We start from the raw sequence: 15,719 nt of genomic DNA, 5'->3' as shown, positions 1-15,719 counted from the left end.
AAAAAGACCTCAGATCTCATATTTAAGAGGTCCTGTCATGCTTTTTTTCTATTACAAGGGATGTTTACATTCCCTGTAATGGGAATAAAAGTGATGTTTGTATTTTTACACTGTTTAAAAAAAAAAAAAAAAAAGTAAAATAAATAAGAAAATATATATATTTTTTAACGCGCCCGTCCGGACGAGCTCGTGTGCAGAAGCCAACGCATACATGAGTAGCGCCGGCATATAAAAACGGTGTTCAAACCACACATGTGAGTTATCGCCGCGATCGGTGGAGCGAGAGCAATAATTCTAGCCCTAGACCTCCTCTGTAACTAAAAAACATGCAACCTGTAGAATTTTTTTTTAAACGTCTATGGAGATTAAGTGTAAAAGTTTGTCGCCATTCCACGAGTGGGCGCAATTTTGAAGTGTTGGGTATCAATTTACTCGGCGTAACATTATCTTTCACAATATAAAAACAAAATTGGGCCAACTTTACTGGTGTGTTATTTTTTTTAATTGAAATTTTTTTATTTTTTCCAAAAAAGTGCGCTTGTACAACCACTGCTCAAATACAGTGTGACAGAAACTATTGCAACAACCGCCATTTTCTTCTCTAGGGTGTTAAAAAAAAAAAAAGGTATAATGTTTGGGGGTTCTAAGTAATTTTCTAGCAAAAAACAAACTGTTTTTAACTTGTAAACAAGAAATCTCAGAGGCCCGGTCCTTAAGTGGTTACGAGATGTAAGCTCTAAGGCCTCGTGCACGCTGGATGTTTTTGGACGTTTTCACAGCCTCTGTTTTTGCCTTCAGATGTTTTTTTTTTCCCTCTACAGTCAAACTCTCCAGCAATGTTATCCTATGTGTCCATGCACACATAGGCTGTTATCAACTGTTTTTGGCTGGGGTGTTTTTTAGCTGTAAAAAAACAAAAAAAACAAAACGAGTGTGTTCTGAGAGGAGTGTTTCAGCTGTAAAAATGCTCTAACGTTAAAAAAAAACAAAAAAAAAATAACAGATAAACATTTAAAAACACGGCTCGCCAGCGTTTTTTAACATATTTGATCCATTGAAAAAAATAAAAAGTTAAACGCTAAAAAACGCTCAAAACCGCTATTGCAAAAACATTGGAAAAACTCAATGCAACGCTACTGGCGTTTTTATAAGGTTATTATAACGCCCACTGTGCATGAGGACTAAGGCCCCATTCACACCTGAGCATTTTGTAGCTTGAAGCCTGAAGCTACAAAACGCTGGAGGGGAAAAAAATCCATTATTCTCTATGGAGATGGTTCACATCTCCACTCCATGTCGCCTGAAGCTCAAACAAGTTCTGGACCCTTTTTTGTTGCTCAAATCGGGCAGATTTGGGCGTTTTTCTTCTTTTTACATCTGTGAACTTTTACCCTGCACAAAATCGCTGCAAAACGTGGTAAAAAATGCCGCAAAATTGCAGTAAAAACGCTGCAAAAATCGCACGATTTTCTGCCTGAAAACGCTACGTTCAGGTGTGAATGGGGCCTAAATGTAAGGCATTTAGTTTGCTAAATAACTGTATATCACAAACAAGTGCCCCCTCCCCCCCCCCCCCCCAAACATAAATAAAATGCATTTTTAGCCATTTGTTGTCTACCAGAATAACTGCACGTTTTTGACTGCATGTTTACATGCATTTGAAGCACGCTTGAATGTGTTTTGCGATGCATTTAGCACTGCATTTGCAATGCATTTGAAGCGCGCTTGAATGTGTTTTGCGATGCGTTTAGCACTGCATTTGCAATGCATTTTTCTATACGTTTTTGGGATTGGCTTTCTTGGCTTAAAGGGGCATGGTGCGGTCCATTTTGAAGTGTGTTTGTAGCGTGTTGCCTGCATTAATGGTGCATAAAAATGCAGCAGGGTTTTTGTTTTTTGCTGCACTGAACTGCGATGATGTGAACCATGGCCATAGGATTACCTTGATTTTGGGCTGCCGATGCACTTAGAGTGCAGTTTGTTTAGAAAAGGATTATTATTATTTATTATATTATTATATAATCCAACATATCACGTCAGCACTTAGATGGTGGTTACATTGCGTAGTAGACGGCCAGAAAATATAACTGAACAGTAGTATAAAGGAGTCATAAACAGTAAAGTTGTGGAAGTTTATAGTGCAGGGGCGGGCAACCCCCGGCACTGGTGCCGCAAGCAGCCCTCGAAGGCTCTTTTGCCGGTGTCTTGTCAAATACTGTCCCCCGTCGGATAGTGTCCGCCCTGTACTGCGATTGCGCAGTACGGAGGACAAGGAGACGCCGAAGGTCCCTGAAGATGAGTCCAGGTTCACGCCCCACCTTCCAAGTGGACATAGAGCTAGAATAAAAAAATTTCAGAGCGAAGCGAGGCCGCGCCCGAAGCATAGCCAGTGAAGGAGGCGGCGAGGGGCCCGCTTACTAAGTTCTGTTTAACATCGTCTACTGCAGGGATATGCAATTATTGAACCTCCAGCTATTGCAGAACTACAAGTCCCATGAGGCATAGCAAGACTCTGACAGCCACAAGCATGACACCCAGAGGTAGAGGCATGATGGGCCTTGTAGTTCTTCAACAGCTGGAGGTCCGCTAATTGCGTATCCCTGGTCTACTGTATGTCCACTTGCATGGTGGGGCTTGAACCTGGACTCAGGGCAGAGCGGTCGCTTGGGCATTCTGGGAATTGTAGTTCATTACCTAAACAGCTATGAAAAAACTGCTATATTCTGTGCCTCTCATGTGCTTACACTTCTTTTTTTTTTTTTTTTTTCTTGTGTTTCAGAAAATCTTCAATTCATTTGTATATACAGAGAAAATTTCAAATGGTGAAAGTGAAGTACAGCAAGTAAGTAATATTGATAATTCTCTTATCTTTCTGGCTTGGCTTACACTTCTTGCAGTACCAGTAATGTTATTGACAATAATATTGTCATTTGCTCAGCCCAAAAATAGTGCAACAAAAAAAAAAGTTTTATTTTATTATTTTTTTTTTTTTAATGAAGCTGTTTTTTTCCTGCTATTATCATAATTTACCACCAAAGAACGACCCTAAATAAATTCTCCTGCTCCTGACTATTGCAGCGATACCACATATGTGTATGTTGTTGTTGTTGTTGTTTGCACCTGTAGTACAACCCAGAAACAATAGTGTACATTTTGCATTATTTATTTTATTTTATTTTTTATCCTTCCTAAAACACACTGAGGCTAGGTTCACACTGGTGCGATTGCAGACATCGCATGAGATTCGCGCCGCATCCCTGAGCACGTTACTTGCGATGTCTGTGCGGTGTGAATTCAGCCATACACTTTGTATGGCTGAAATCGCATTCACATCAAAATGGTGCAGGACCCTTTTCTTTTTTTGTTGCACCTGAGTCGCATCGCATGCGATTTGATTCTGGCAATCGCACTACGTTTTGCAATCTGTTTTGGGGGGGGGAGGGGTGTGTTCAGGTGACATTGACACCGCCTCAGATTACATAGACACCTTGCGATGCGGGAAACGCACAGAATTCCCTGCGTTTCGTGCATCGCTAAAGTGTGAACCGAGCCTGACACAGACAGGAACTGATACTAATTAAAAATAAATAAATGTTTAATTCTACCCAAAACGTGCTGACTGTGACCTTTGACCCCAACCTTGACCCTAACACTAATCCTGACAAACCTGGATCTTTTCTTTATTTTCTATTGTTTTTTACTTTTTCTTTTCTTTTTTTTTTTTTTTCTTACACACTTTGGTTTGTTAACACTTTCCTCTCCTGCAAAGAGAGAAACATACAATGTATCTTTCTCTTTATTCAGAAGAGGAAGTAAACACAGTGGAGGGGCTCACAGTGACTAATCACTGCGATAGCCAATCAAAGGCTATCACAGCTTCCAGCTGACCCAGAACCGACAGTACTGGGTCCCGATCCTTAGTACAAGACCCGGTGTCCTATCATATATGGTCCCCCATCGGATAGTGTCCGCTGTGTACTGCGCATGCAATAGCCGAGGATGAACGGCGCCTGCGCCCGTGAGTCCAGGTTCTATCCCCACCATCCAAGTGGTCATAGAGTAGGAATATAAAAGAGCCGAGCGCAGCGAGGCCGAGCCCGAAGCGCGGCGAGCGAAGCGTGGCGAGCGAAGCGAGCCCGCGAGGGGCCCTCTAATTTTCCCAGCCCTATGTCCGCTTGGATGGTGGGGCTACCACCGCCACTCACGGCGCAGGCGCCATTCATCTTCGGAGATTTTCCGAAGCTTCTTCTGCCCCGTACTGTACGGGGCGGACACTATATGATGGCAGGACGCTATCTGCCAGAACACCGGCGCTCTCGGTGAGTGCCCGGTCTCTGTGCTGGGAGCGCGCTTAGCGGCACACTCCCAGCACAAAGGGAGATACGCATATATGCGGCCCCATGGGGGAAATAAAGCCCCACTTCTGTGAGGTTGCATATATGGGTGCGGTCGGCGGAAAGGGGTTAATGAACAGCCGATCGTTGGCTTAAAAAAAATACCGTGCTCAGCCAATGAGCTTGTTTTAACCAGTTGAAGTCCAGGACATTTTAAAAACCTCGTATGTATGGCAAACGGTTAAAGCGTCAGTCCAGGGACTTTTCCAGCGCACAATTAAACTAAACGCCAAGTACAGGTAACCGGATATTATCTGCCTATGGGAAGACTCTTTGTCTTGACTCTTGAAGATCTGTAATTTGAAGATCATTAACTGTTTCCTCATGCAAAATCTTTAGTCTTTTTTTTTTTTTTTTTTTGTTCTCGGTCCCATGATTTCCAGAACATTTCCCCAACAAACGCCCTCTCTGTAATAATTTTCACCCACGTAAGAGCTGGAACAAGCCCGAGAGAGAGAGTATAAATAAATCAACATTCATAGAGAGTTCCAATCGTGGCATTCCTCCAGACTGTCAGCTATCCTGTTACCGAAATGTTTGCTGACCTTCGACCTTCCCGGCGTTTGGAGCCAGATGAGCTGCGGTCGGCCTGGGAAAGGGTTAAAGCACTTGTCCTGAAGTGTTTTCCCCCCAAGTTAGGCCCCCCCGTAATCTGACACTGTGTAAACTGAGGCCGGTGAGATCACCCAGAGCCAGCAGGAACCGTCTTTCAGTGCTCTGGAGGCCGCAGAGCGCAGCTTTTTACAGGCCAGATGTGATTATAAACAAGCGGTGGAGTAAAATCTCAGGCCTAGTCTGTCATTCAGAGCAGCTTACCAGAGACTGAGATTTCATAAAAAGTAACAAGTATGCTATTTTTTTCTTTTTCTTTCTATAATAAAGCAGAGCTAACCCCAATCGCTACCATTTCATACATGCTTATGTAACTTTGAAGCTTGTTTTTGATCTTTCTGTGGCTTTCATTAAAATGACTCGCAGGGACTTTGACGCCCTTAAAGCCTTCACCTAACAATACCTGGAGTTGGATACTCTTACAATAGTTGGGGTGGTTTACCTTCAAAGTCCTACGGAATGTACAGGGGCGTCTGTAGGTAGGCGCAAGGGGGGTCAAGGGCCCCCCCCCCCCGCCGGGATCAGATCTTAATTTCAGCACAGTTGCGTCGCTAGCTGGGTGTGGGAGGCGCGTCACCCGCCAGTGGGGTGACACCATCAAGGTGCTGTCAAGCCCCCCCCCGTCAGTGTAGTGTGACTTCGGCTCTTTTCCCTGCTCAGTCCAGCAGAGAACTCGGCGGCGCTGTGACAGGAGAAAGGCGAGCTGCGGGCTGTCAGAGGTGCGCCCCCCCTTTTCTCCTGTAAGGGAGAAGAGACGGCGGCTCTCACCGGGTTCCATGCGCAGCTTCCTGTCCGCTCCGTCCTTCCCTTTTGGCCATAACAGAGGGCCAATCAAAGGAGACTAGGAGAGGGGAGCATCATGGGACATGTAGTCCCAAAGATGAGCGGCCCCATTTTTCACAGGGAGGAGGCTACAGCTCGATCAAGAGAGGGATTGAGAGACTGCAGCCTGGAAAAAAGCTGAGGGAGAGAGTGCTACAGGACAAAGAACGAGGAGTCTGCTGGGCGGAAGCCAGAGAGAGAGAGCCACGCTGGGCGGAAGCCAGAGAGAGAGCCACGCTGCCCAGCACCACCAGAGAAAGAGCCACGCTGCCCAGCACCACCAGAGAAAGAGCCACGCTGCCCAGCACCACCAGAGAAAGAGCCACGCTGCCCAGCACCACCAGAGAAAGAGCCACGCTGCCCAGCACCACCAGATAGAAAGAGCCACGCTGCCCAGCACCACCAGATAGAAAGAGCCACGCTGCCTAGCACCACCAGATAGAAAGAGCCACGCTGCCCAGCACCACCAGATAGAAAGAGCCACGCTGCCCAGCACCACCAGATAGAAAGAGCCACGCTGCCCAGCACCACCAGATAGAAAGAGCCACGCTGCCCAGCACCACCAGATAGAAAGAGCCACGCTGCCCAGCACCACCAGATAGAGAGAGACTGAGCCACTGCCAGGGTACAGACATGCTTCATTACTGTTCAGAGTCGCCCGCGGGTAACCCAGAGTGAGCGATCGTCCAGCCGGAGGGATCATTGCTGTAGTTTCGCTGGGTCTGGTAAGAGGGCCTGTTAGCCGTTATCCATTACCTATCCTAGGGACTGTACTATACCTGCAGTCTCTGAACGCAGCACACCCATGCAATATGATTTCTATCCGAATTTGCAGATTGCACTGCGATATGCAAACTGATTTGGGGGAGCCATTCACTTTCAATTGACACTCCCAGCAGTTTGCATATGGCAGTGTGAACTGCCGATGGGAGACATGCGATGCGGGAACTGGCAAGGTTCCCACATCGCAGCAGTGTGAATCGGTCCTTAGACATGCCGATGCCTTATACTATCTGTTTTTTTTTAGAAGAGAAGTATGGGGTTTTCTTTTTATTTCAGAATCATACTTGCCCAAGTTGATGCAGCATCAGTCCCCCGGTGCCTCTTAGACCCCTTTCACACTGGGGAGCTTTGCAGTCACTACAGCGCTAAAAATAACACCTGCAAATCGCCCTGAAAGAGCTGTTGCTATCTCTCCAGTGTGAAAGCCCTCGGGGCTTTCACACTGGAGCGGTGTGCTGGCAGGACAGTAAAAAAAAAGTTCTGCTAGCAGCATCTTTGGAGTGGTGAAGGAGCGGTGTATGTACTGCTCCTTCACCGCTCCTGGCCATTGAAACCAATGGGGCAGCGTGGCTATACCACCGGCAAAGCGCTGCTGCAGCATTGCTTTGCGTGGTTTTAACCCTTTCTCGGCCACTAGCCTGGGAGTAAAACTGCCCGCTATGGGCCGAATACGGCCTTTAAAAATAGCGCTGTTTTGCCATTTCTCCTGCCCCAGTGTAAAAAGGGGCCTAAGACTGAGAACCGAGCGATCTTACACCTTCAATCTCTCAGTTCTTAGAGCTCCCTGAGCAGAGAGCTGGTGACTGTCACTCAGCAACTCTGCTCTGTCCCCGCACCGCCGTCCCGTGCTCACTGAAGCGCTGGCCTGTGGAGGGGGTGGCTCAGGCCCTCAGTGGCTCGCTGAGAGGCTGATTCAGGTACCGGTCCAGGCTTGTATGCGGATCCTGACCATATGGTTGGGTTCTTTACTGAGCCTGGACCAGTTCTGTGACATCAGCTGACAGCAGGCTTCAGCCCGCTGTCTGAAAACTGGTCACAGGAGTGCAGAATGAACTGCACTTTTGTGATCCACAGGAGAAACACAGCCTTCTCCTTTAACAATACTCGGATTATTGAATTTATATTGTCTCTGTTTAGGTTTATTCTGTACACCAGTGTAATGACCTTTGCACTGTGTACCCCCCACCTTTTTTTTACCACCCCCGGTTATGGTTTTATCTTGTGCAATTCCATACTGGCTCTTGTAATGTAAAACGCTGAAACTTTAAAGTAGTTGTAAACCTCAGACATGAATAGAGAACAAACCATATCCCTCTATAGTGGGTACTGGTCTCCATTAAGAGCCCGAAGTGTAATTTTTGTCTGCTGCTTTGTTCCTCTGCATAATTCTCTCCTGACAAGTTTTCCTGACATCAAGAGCTAAAAGGTGACAGTATAGTGAGCTCCAGCACACAGCTTGCGATTGACAGCCTCAGCTCTGTTTCTGTGTGTTGCTCTGAAGGGGGATGTATCCCTTTCCTCCAATCAGCTGTCAGAGATCTCTTCACTGAGCTCTGCAGAGTATAATTTCAGCTATTCACTCACTTTTTTACTGACCGCTCAGGCAAGCTTTATAAATTCAGCAGTTGGAATGAAGAGAAGAAAGAAGATAAATGGGTACAACTTATGTAGAAGGATTTCTGTCATCTCTCAATATTAACTGAGGTCAGTCACTTCACTGGGTATATGTGAGGGCCTATGACCACTTTAACTCCTTAGAGCCGGTGCATGCCGACCCTTGAAAGGGTTTAGAATGCAGGGGCGGGGCTTATTGTACAAGTACAATTAGCGATGGCTGCTTGTCATTTCTCAGGGCAGATTTTCTGATGGTGACAACAGTGGGCTATGCCAGAGTAATGTGCGTTGAACCATTCATAGTCTCCATCAGAAGCCTGTGTGACGGGGTGACAACGCAGGAGAACAGAAGACAGAACGTTGTCACCGAGGAAGTGCCTGAACAAGGAGTATGTTGTGAGTCAGGGCTAGGGCATCATCAGGTATGATTTTAACAAAACCTGGAGATTTAACGTGATTCTATAGGCAAATGTAAAAAATGTATACCGGTACCTACCTGCTTTGTGTAATGGCTTTGCACAGAGCGGCCACATTCCTCCTCTTCTGGGGTCCCTCACCCCACGCTCCAGGCTCCCCCAACCCACCGAGCACCCCCCATATCGGTGCATAAAATGCAGGAAGGTAATAAACGTCTGCCTTTAGAACCACCATAAGAATATTGAAAATGACACTTGAATTTATCTTAACATGTTAAAACCTTTGAGATTTCAGTGGGTTTTATGCATGATTATATATATGATTTTATATATATATATATATATATATATATATATATATATATATATATATATATAGGCATTTTTGGAATACAGTTATTTTTGGGAGTGTATTAACCGCTTCAGCCCTAGAAGATTTTACACCCTTGCTGACCAGAGCAGTTTTTGCGATTCGGCGCTGTGTAGATTTAACTGACAATTGCGCGGTCGTGCGATGTTGCACCCAAACAAAATTGATGTCCTTTTTTTCCCCCCCACAAATAGAGCTTTCTTTTGGTGCTATTTGAGCACCTCTGCATTCTTTTCTTTTTTGCACTATAAACAAAAAAGAGCGACAATTTTGAAAAAAAATAAGCGTATATTGATTGGTTTGCTCAAAAGTTATGGCGTCTACAAAATAGGTGATAGTTTTATGGCATTTTTATTAATTTTTTTTATTAGTAATGGCGGCGATCTGCGATTTTTTTTTTTTATTTTTTTTTATCGGGACTGCGACATTATGATGGACACGTCGGACAATTTTAACACATTTTTGGGACTGTTGGCATTTATACAGCGATCACGATCAGTGCTATAAAAATGCATTAATTACTGTAAAAGTCACTGGCAGGGAAGGGGTTAACACTAGGGGCCGATCAAGGGGTTAAGTGTGTTCCCTAGTGTGTGTAGGGGAGATGACAGATCGCTAGTTCATACTCTGTATGAACAGACGATCTGTCTCTTCTCCCTTCAGAGTACCAGAAACTGTGTGTTTACACACACAGGTCGCGGTTCTCTGTGTGCCCCGAGTGATGGCGGGAGCCCGGCGGTGATCGCGACCGATGGGCACTCGCATCGGCTCTGTGGGCGAGCATGGGGGCGCGCGCGCCACTCGTGGCCAAAGATGGAAGCGACGTGAGATACCGTTGATTCGTGCAGCCGAGCCATGTTGGTTAAAGTGGTTCTAAAGTCTAGTCGTTTGTTATTTTTAAACAAAAAAAATAATAATTTTATACTTGCCTCCTCTGTGTAGTGGTTTTGCACACCGATCCTCCTCCTCTTGGGTCCCTCGCCGTTGCTCCTGGCCCCTCCCTCCTGTCAAGTGCCCCCACAGCGAGCAGCTTGCTATGGGGGCACCCGAGCCACTGCTCTGTGTCTCAATTCAGACACGGAGCCCCAGATCAGCCCTGCCCCCTTTCTCTCATCATTGGCTCGCTGACTTGACAGCAGCGGGAGCCAATGGCACCTCGCTGCTATCTCAGCCAATCAGGAGACAGCAACATCACTGGATTATGCTATGGCTCAGGTGAGTATTAAGGGGGCTGCTGCACACAGAAGGTTATAGAGTGCATGAAGATAAAAAAAAAAAAAAAAAAACCTTCTGACTTTAGACTTTAAAATGATAACATTGATTGGGAATAGACCGAAGCCACTTTGTAGCTGTGTACTTGGCCATTGTCAGTCGGGGCGCGTGGAGCCGCTCGCTCAAGCTCCTAACCTCGATTAAAATTATTTCCCTTGCAAATGCATTTTTAAACAGCCTGATTTATCATGTGCCAAAATATGCTCTTGTATTCTTGCTATTTAATTTAAATTAGTTTCTGCTTCACTATAGGATTAAGGCTTGAGTGTTGATATCTTTAAAGCTTTACACCAACTAGCCGGGGGTTATTTATGAGACTCTCTTAACCTGTTTGTTCCTAGTCAACGGCGGCTGTTAATTCTTCACCGCAGAAACCGTTTTCAACCGCCTGCCCAGCCGTAATGTAAAAAAATCTTCACTATGTTCTGCAGGGTGCTGGTAGAAGGGGATTGAGGTGTCATGGAAATGATATCGTTTTAAAGCTGAACTCCAGCTTAAAGTGACACTAAAGTTTTTTTTTTTTTTTTTTACATAACATATCATACGTCACTGTGCAGCTCGTTTTGCACAGAGTGGCCACAAACCTCGTCTTCTGGGGTCCCACCACGGCTCCTCCCTACATCAGATAGCCCCCTAGGAGAAGCTCTCTCCCCGGGGGTTACCTTGCATGTGCACTCCCGAGTGCAGCATTTGGCGTCCATAGCTGCTGAATGTATCACTCAGCCCCCGCGTCATTGGATTTGATTGATGGCAGTGGGAGCCTGGCTGTGCTGCTATCAATCTATCCAATCAGGACAGTTTGGCCGGAACGCTCGTTCCCGTCACGCAAAATCTTGTGTGGCTCCTCCCCACATCAGATAATGCCCTGGGAGAAGCGCTCTCCCGGAGGTGGGGGGGGGTTACCTTGCGTCCATGGAGGCTGAATACAGGACTTGGGGCCCCCCCGGCACTCACGCCATTGGATTTGATCGACAGCAGCGGGAGCCAATGGCTGTGCTGCTATCAATCTATCCAATCGACAGCCGAGAACCCCGGGCAGAAAGGCGGTGCATCCCTGTGGGTCAAGTTTGAGGGGTCAGGTAAGTAAAACGGGGGGCTGGGGTGGGGGGGCGGTCACTGACAGTTTTTTTTCCACCTTAATGCATAGGATGAGTGAAAAGACACGAACCTTTACAACCCCTTTTAAGGCCTCATTCACACGGGCGCTGAGGTCGGTACCCTGTGAATGGGCCGTTTTTGTTTATGCATCCAGAGCCGCCAGGTGAGATTGCAATGCTGGAAAAGGTGGAGGGATCATTACGTTTCCCGTAACACGTATGTGTGGACCTAGGCTAAATGTTGAGGGTGGTGTTAAAGTAAAACTCCTTTAGCATAGAGAAGGTTACAACCTCTGTGGAGTTCATCTCCATTGCTCTGTTTCCTTTTGCAGAGTTTTCTCTTTTCGCTGCCTGTTCTCGAGGCTCCCTTATGCTAGGTTAACACTATTGCGGGTGCGGGGATCACAGCGATTTCTGCAACCACCCACAGTCAAAAACGCACAGCTCTTTAAAATCCTCACAGGGCTTCATCATAAGGGCACCACCCCATGTATCTAAAAATGCAGCATGATTGCGGGTGTGGAAATCGCATGGTGCTTTTGCCACAGCATTTTTATAAAGCTGCAGGAACCTGCCGTGCCCAGGCATGCGTGTGAACCTAGCCTTACAAGTTACGCAGTGTGACACCAGGACAGGAAGTCAGAGGAAATCTCATAGTGGAGTCATAGCAGAACTTACCTCACAATGTTTTTTTATTTTTTGTAGATTCTTTATACGTTAAATGTCATGCGGACCACGTACCTGAGATGAGACCGAAGTAGTGGGCAGGTCTCCTTTGCACCTCGGGTCCTTGAAGCCTCTGGAGATGGAGACAGAGACTTGTTGGACACAGAGTGGCGCTGGTGCCAGGGGTGCGGAGCACTGTGCAAGCCTTAGTCTGAGATCCGAGCCGAGGTCAAGTCCAGTTTGGCAACGAAGTATAAAAGGGTTAATCAGAAGAAGAATGGTCGAAATCCAAGTCTGGGTCGGTTCCAATCTGGCAGCTGAGTACAAAAGGGGCAAAGAAGTAGAATGGTTAAAGTACAAATCCGAGGTCAATGGCAAGCAGCAATCAAGAGTCAAATAGGTTACCAGGTCACAACAAGTTCAGACAGATCACACACTAGCACAGGAACAAGGGGGGAGGACTGAAGATAATCCAGCAATTTGGCAGTGTCTGGGCTTGGCTTATATAGGGAAGTTTGAGGTCACTTCCTGTGCGCCTCCTGGGCATTTTCCTGCCTTTTTCCATCAGGTTGAGATCACTTCCGGTGCGCCTGCTGGGAATTTTTCACGTCTTTTTCCATCAGGTTGAGGTCACTTCCTGTGCGCCTCCTGGGCATTTTTCCTGCCTTTTTCCATCAGGTTGAGGTCACTTCCTGTGCGCCTCCTGGGCATTTTTCCTGCCTTTTTCCATCAGGTTGAGGTCACTTCCTGTAAGCCTCCTGGGCATTTTTTACACCTTTTTCCATTAGATTGAGGTCACCTCCTGGGCATTTTCCTGCCTTTTTCCATCAGTTTGAGGTCACTTCCTGTGCGCCACCTGGGCATTTTCCTGCCTTTTTCCATCAGGTTGAGGTCACTTCCTGTGAGCCTCCTGGGCATTTTCACGCCTTTTTCCATTAGATTGAGGTCACTTCCTGTGCACCTCCTGGGCATTTTCCTGCCATTTTCCATCAGGTCTTCTGCGTAGGTGCGGGTTGGCGCGCTGAGGCGTCTTTGGCACATGCTCAGTTGGCACGGATTTCCTCTTGTGGCAACACGCCATTGGTGCATGCGTAGTAAGCCCTGGACTCTTACATTAAGGGAGTGCGTGTCAAAATACATAGCATGTAATGGGCATATATAAACTGATGAAAGTACATATAGTCGTTTGGAACATACCAAGAGATCAGCCATAGGTGTGATCCAGACATATATTGTGAAGGCTGTACATACCCTCACAGTGGTTTTAAGGTCACCACAGTCACGTGTGCAGAAGGAACATCTAAAAAAAAGGCAATATACTTTTACAGCTTTCTGTGTTGAAAAGGTTTTTCCACACCGCTTGATGTGTGCCGTAGGGAGGAACCCACGGTGGAGGGGGAGCAGGTATTCTGGTTGACTTGCTGCCAGTCAGTATCCTCCTTTTTTTTTTTTTTTTTTTTTTTTCTTTTTTTTTACCCAGACAGGAAATATTTGTAACATATGAAACTGCAGTCCCTGTTTTTAAGCAGGTATGTAGCCCATAAGGAAGGGCCGCTTTGAAACCGATAGGGGTTTTCATACCGGCTGTTTGGCCAGGGTAACTACTTCCCCCTCCCCCCCAGTTATAACCAGAGCTTCATGGAGTGCCGCATTATTGCTGGTTCTGCTGATGTAAATTGATACTTTAAAGTTTTCATTCTCACGTTGTTACATTCTTTCACTTTGGAGGAAAGTGTAAACATGGGACCCCCTATTTGGGCCTCTTACAGTGATAGAACTCCGGTGGTGGACTACACCCCCTGCATTTAGAGGCAAGAGAAAGAGTATTCGTGGCCTATAGAGATGGGAATCTTCCTCCCAAGGTAGTTTTGGCCTATTTATTTTTATTTTGTTTATATCTTTGGCATGCCCCATACACACAGTCGGACATTCTGACCACAAAATCAGACAGATTTTTTCTGACGGATTTTAGCCCAAACTTGTCTTGCATACATACGGTCGCACAAAGTTGTCGGAATTTATGATCGTTCTGAATGCGGTGACGTATAACACGTACCTCGGGACTATAAACAGGCCAGTAGCCAATAGCTTTCGTCTCTTAGTTTATTCTGAGCATGCGTGGCACTTTGTCCGTCGGAATTGTCTACACGCGATCGGAATTTATGCGATCGGATTTTGTTGTGGGAATTTTTTTTAGATCCTGCTCTCAAGCTTTGTGCGTTGGAAAATCCGACAGAAAAAGTCAGATGGAGCCCACACACACGATCAGATTTTCCGACAACAGGATCCGATCACACATTTTCCGTCTGAAAATCCGACCGTGTGTATGGAGCAATACAGTATTTTGTATCTTATTTTTTTAATTACTTTAATACAAATCATGAGATATTTTAGTATGTGTAATTCAATCAGCATTAAAGAAGGAAAATCGAACATCACTGAAATACACGGGTTAGGTACGCAACCTACTCGCCCTTATGGGTGGGGTTTCTTGAGCCAAAGTCCTCAGAATACAAAATTAATATAACCTGAGCTCACAGGGAGCAAAAGTTAACAAAGAAGCTCCATATAGAAACTCTGTGCGGTATTTATACATATTAGAGAGAGTTTCTATATTGAGCCCCCTTTGTTAACTTTTTCTCCCTGTGAGCTCAGGTTATATTTTTTTTATGTGTAATTCATCAAGATTGGTTTACTCTACAGTTGCCTCTCTATATGGAAATGGTTATTTTAAACCTTGCAGCATCCTCCGACCAACCGCGTTTTTTAGTTGATGGGAGGCGGTCATAGGCATGCCCAGCCTTATTGCATTAGGGTGTGCAACCCAAAGCTCATACGCACGTGCGCAGTAGAGCAGTGGATGGTGTCAGTAGGGATGAGATTGGTGTCAGTTTTTTTTTTTTTTTTATTTGTTTTTATTATCTTTTGCAATTTTTTATTTTTTTTTAATATATATATAATTTTTTTACAATTTGTTAGGAGCCCCATTGAGGGGATTTGTGAAATAGGAAATAAAGGAACTGAGGACAGGCATTCCATTTCTCTGTAGCCTTAGCTACTACGGGGGTAGGGACATTCAGCAGGGGAAATCTGCATTCCACAGGTGGATTAGGGTGTGCCCAGGCACACCCAGCGCACCCTGTGCACACCCAGCGCACCCTGTGCGCACCCTGTGCACATCCAGCGCACCCAGTGCACACCCCAATGGATATGTTGAGAGACTTTTTTTATGCAGGACAGCTGAGCTAATATTAACAAACACGGGCACCCTGGGATTGGGGACTTCCAAAATGTAAAATAATCAAGTGTGTGGAGCACCAAAAATTAGTGTAGCGGTGGTGCCCACACAATCGCATTTGCGTTTCACATAAACAGGAGAAATGCATTCATTTGTTGAACACTAGTAAATATTTTATTACACAAGGAATAATTTAGATAAAATTCTTTACATGTCCAAAGTTTAATGAGAGTTGTCACTGCATCAAGAAAGGTGCACTTTGAATAACAAAACGCGTTGAAGGTGTATATTTTCTCATTGATTCCTAGTCTAATAAATGTTTATGAACAATTTGATGCATTTCTCTCCCTATGAGAAAATCTATTCGTGTGGGTGGCTCCACTCCACGTTTTTATTTTTTATTTTATTTTTTTGGAAGGGTTCCACATCCTTATT

General features: G+C 45.6%; 1 protein-coding gene across 1 annotated transcript in view; it reads left to right on the top strand.

The window, feature by feature from the left end:
* The window catches only part of CACHD1 (cache domain containing 1), a 241,360-nt gene that overhangs the window by 90,273 nt on the left and 135,368 nt on the right, over positions 1-15,719 (top strand). Inside the window, exon 2 of the mRNA XM_077450550.1 lies at positions 2,780-2,842. Within this exon, the coding sequence (XP_077306676.1) occupies positions 2,780-2,842 (63 nt within the window). The remainder of the gene's footprint in view (positions 1-2,779; positions 2,843-15,719) is intronic.

The sequence above is a fragment of the Lithobates pipiens genome, unplaced genomic scaffold (assembly GCF_037356315.1).
Source record: "Lithobates pipiens isolate NorthernLeopardFrog02 unplaced genomic scaffold, aLitPip1_a1.2 Scaffold_23, whole genome shotgun sequence".
Taxonomy (NCBI): Eukaryota; Metazoa; Chordata; class Amphibia; order Anura; family Ranidae; genus Lithobates; species Lithobates pipiens.
The sequence above is the reverse complement of the archived record's forward strand: the minus strand, read 5'-3'. Positions and strand labels throughout refer to the sequence as shown.